Source organism: Mangifera indica, chromosome 5 (genome assembly GCF_011075055.1).
Source record: "Mangifera indica cultivar Alphonso chromosome 5, CATAS_Mindica_2.1, whole genome shotgun sequence".
NCBI classification, from domain to species: Eukaryota; Viridiplantae; Streptophyta; class Magnoliopsida; order Sapindales; family Anacardiaceae; genus Mangifera; species Mangifera indica.
Window position 1 is genome coordinate 2614192 of NC_058141.1, and position 3258 is coordinate 2617449.

At 32.2% G+C, this 3258-nt stretch overlaps 1 protein-coding gene across 1 annotated transcript; it reads left to right on the forward strand.

Annotated features, from left to right (window-relative positions):
• The first annotated feature begins 304 nt into the window (after window positions 1-304).
• Window positions 305-1555, forward strand: LOC123216146 (protein PLANT CADMIUM RESISTANCE 2-like). Its single transcript, XM_044636514.1, has 4 exons — window positions 305-531; window positions 620-691; window positions 795-1007; window positions 1087-1555. The coding sequence occupies exons 1-4, from the start codon at window positions 390-392 to the stop codon at window positions 1170-1172; spliced, it is 513 nt and encodes a 170-aa protein (XP_044492449.1). The 5' UTR covers window positions 305-389; the 3' UTR covers window positions 1173-1555.
• The last annotated feature ends 1703 nt before the right edge of the window (window positions 1556-3258 follow it).

A 3258-nucleotide genomic window follows, 5' to 3' on the forward strand; every position in this document is an offset into this window, starting at 1 on the left:
ATTACTGATCTTAAGAAAAATAATTTTTTATTTAAAACAATTTGGAAAAAGTAGATATTGGGACTCAGAGTTGTTTCTCATCCACTATAATATATTGGAAATTGGAATTTGGAAATTATGAAACATATACTTTTTGGAGTCTTGTCTGAATGGGTCGCTTCTGTCAACTCCTTTAATTGTTTTGGACGCATACATTGTTACGGGTCTCAAAAGTTGAAAGACTTTGCCTTTGTCGATTCAAGCGGGCCAGTATGTTTTCAAACAATGAATCAGTAGTAAACCTACCAAGGATGCTTAAGAGTTTTTATATAAACCCACCAAGGACGCTTATCCACCATATCAACTTTCCTCTTATACCATTTGCAATAGAATTTCAATCCTTCAACACCATGAATTCAACAAACCCCAATCAGAACTTTGATCAGTATGGCGCAGCAACCGGAGTCCCGGTGGCTCAAGGCTTTCAGCACCAACCCAGATTGGGAGATTGGTCTTCTGGGCTTTGTGACTGCTTTTCTGACTGCTCAAGCTGTAAGTTCATTATTCCAAATTCCAAAGAGTTTCTTGCCGACAACCACCTCAAGGTTTCAAAATGATTAATCTGTTTATTGTTTAACAGGCTGCTTGACTTGTTGGTGTCCGTGCGTCACTTTTGGACGAGTTGCTGAGATTGCTGACCAAGGATATACCTGTAAGCCATCAACTACCAATGAGTTAAAATACGAGGGAGTTAAATTGAATGATTTTACGTTAGAAATAAATATCATACAACCTACGGTTGGTTTTTCTTGCAGCTTGTGGTACAGCAGGAGTGCTTTATTGTCTACTTGCTGCGGTGACCGGTTGTACCTTTTGCTACTCTTGCTTTTATCGCACGAAGATGCGGCAGCAGTTCAAGCTGGAAGAGAGCCCTTGTTGCGACTGCTTGGTTCATTTTTGCTGCGAGTCCTGTGCTCTTTGTCAAGAATATCGCGAGCTCCAAAGCCGAGGATTTGACATGTCCATTGGTATGTATATATATATAATGGATAATTGAATTTTAAATTATGAATTATCATTTTCTGATCGTCTTGGAACTTTCTCCAGGATGGCACGGTAACGTTGAAAGACGAAATCGGGAAGTGGCCATGGGAGCTGTTCCTCCTTACGTGGAAGGTGGCATGAAAAGATAGAAAATCCTCGGTGGGAGAAATGTATTATATTTCTTAAGTTAATGGTGGAGGAGAATAAGGAAGAATTAAAAATTAATAAAATTATATTAATCTAATTTTAAATATTTAATTATATATTTAGATGATTTATTTATATATAATTTGATAAATATGAATTAAAACTAATAATACATAATTTTACATATTAAAAATTACGAGTATTAATGGATTAAAGAGGTTGAATGCATTGAAATTGTACAAAATAGTCTAAGATTAAATTTTTATTTGATATGCGGTTAAATTTGTTTTACATATTTGATGTATGTAGAAGCGCTTGTTTATCTAAATTGACAGTCATGTGTGGCTGTCTATTGTGTCCCATGAATGAAGATATTATTTAATTATGAGTTGGTCCACAATCCGAAGATGGCCATATATATATTAATTTATAAGAAAGTTATCTATATTTATTTTAAATATATAAATATATATATATATTTTAATTTATATAATTAATTGATTTTAAATTAAAATAAAATAATATTTAATTATATAATAATAAATATAATTATATATTTAAAATAGTTATATATATAACCGCGATTAACTTAGTTAAGTGACAGCGGGAGAGAGAATATTAAGGGATAAATAATTTGCGATGTATCCACCGACGGAGCCAGGCAGGGGACCATCCTTGGCTTTTTAGAAAAACTAATAAGTTTATAGGTTTTTTTTTTAATTTTTTTAATTCATTTTACTTTAATAATTTTATATATACATCCAACAGCCTTAGCAATTCGATATGACAATGCTTGATATATTTTGTCAGACTAAATATGTTATATGTGTTATAAATATGATAAAGATTTTTTGAGTAAAAGATTTTATAATTACAAAAAAGCTTAAGCAGAAAAAGATGGGAAACAAAGTAAATGAAAGCAGGAGAATGAAAAGAGAACGCAGGAAGCATGAATTAAAATGATTAAAAGGGTGCCTCACTCTACATTACAATGAAAGAGGGAAGTTGTTTATATAGACAAAATTTCCTCCAAGGCAATGAATGCGGCTCACCGTGCATTCCATGCATTCACACTAAGCTTTTAAATTTTCTTTTCATATGGTGGAAAAATCCATCTTATATTATACTCTTTCTTGGATTTTCATTACTTATAGATAATTACATTAACTTTGTTAAGAAAAAATCTAATAGGATAAAAATCAAAGTAAAGGAACACAATTATTTAATATTCTGTAAAGTGGGATTGGATGTGCTAAAACTGTTTTATTAAAAATCTTACTAGGAAAACCAGTGGGACAAAACCTAGTAAAGAAAAAAGTAGTATAGTGCACATTTTATCCAAATGTGATAAACTTAAAAATTTGCTCCCCTGAAAAATGTTTCCCCTCTTTTGTAGTAAGATTAATTTGATTACTTGTTGAGCCACCACATACCGATATTATATAGTAACTTTTCAAATATTGATGTCGGTAATGTCTTAGTAAACAAATCTATAAAATTCTCACTAGATTGTATTTGTTTGACATCAAATTTTTTGCTCTGCTAGAGCTCATGCGTGGAAAAGAACTTTGGTGAGATATGTTTGGTTCTATCTCTTTTAATGTATCCATCTTTAGTTTGGATAATACATGTTACATTGTCATCATATAACATGAAAGGAGTGTTTGTTGTAGAAGAAATACTGCATATATGTATTGGATATGATAGATGACAGACTATAACCATATGTATTCTCGACTGACTTCATGGAGAGATAGAATCTTTGAATGATTTGAAGATGTTACAACCAAAGCCTGTTTGGTGGAGCATCAGGATATCGTTGTGTCATTATAAGTAAAAACATATCCAGTCTACAAGCGGGTAACCAAACTAGGATTTTTAGGGGACTTGATAAAATAGAATAATCTCAAATTTCTAGTCCCACATAGGTAACGAAGTATATGTTTGATTCTGTGGCAGTGACAACGGGTTGGTGTAGAGCTAAATCGGGCCAATAAATTAATTACAAAGGATATATCCGGTCTAACGCAATGGGTCAAATATGATAGGACTCCAATTCCAATGGTATCTTTTCATCTTTTTCTTTAA

Bases quoted from the DNA above. Each gene is read 5' to 3' on its own strand.
- LOC123216146 (XM_044636514.1), top strand. From the start codon at position 390: ATGAATTCAACAAACCCCAATCAGAACTTTGATCAGTATGGCGCAGCA. The intron at 532-619 runs GTAAGTTCATTA...ATTGTTTAACAG, and splicing joins CTTTTCTGACTGCTCAAGCT to GCTGCTTGACTTGTTGGTGT. The intron at 1,008-1,086 runs GTATGTATATAT...AACTTTCTCCAG, and splicing joins AGGATTTGACATGTCCATTG to GATGGCACGGTAACGTTGAA.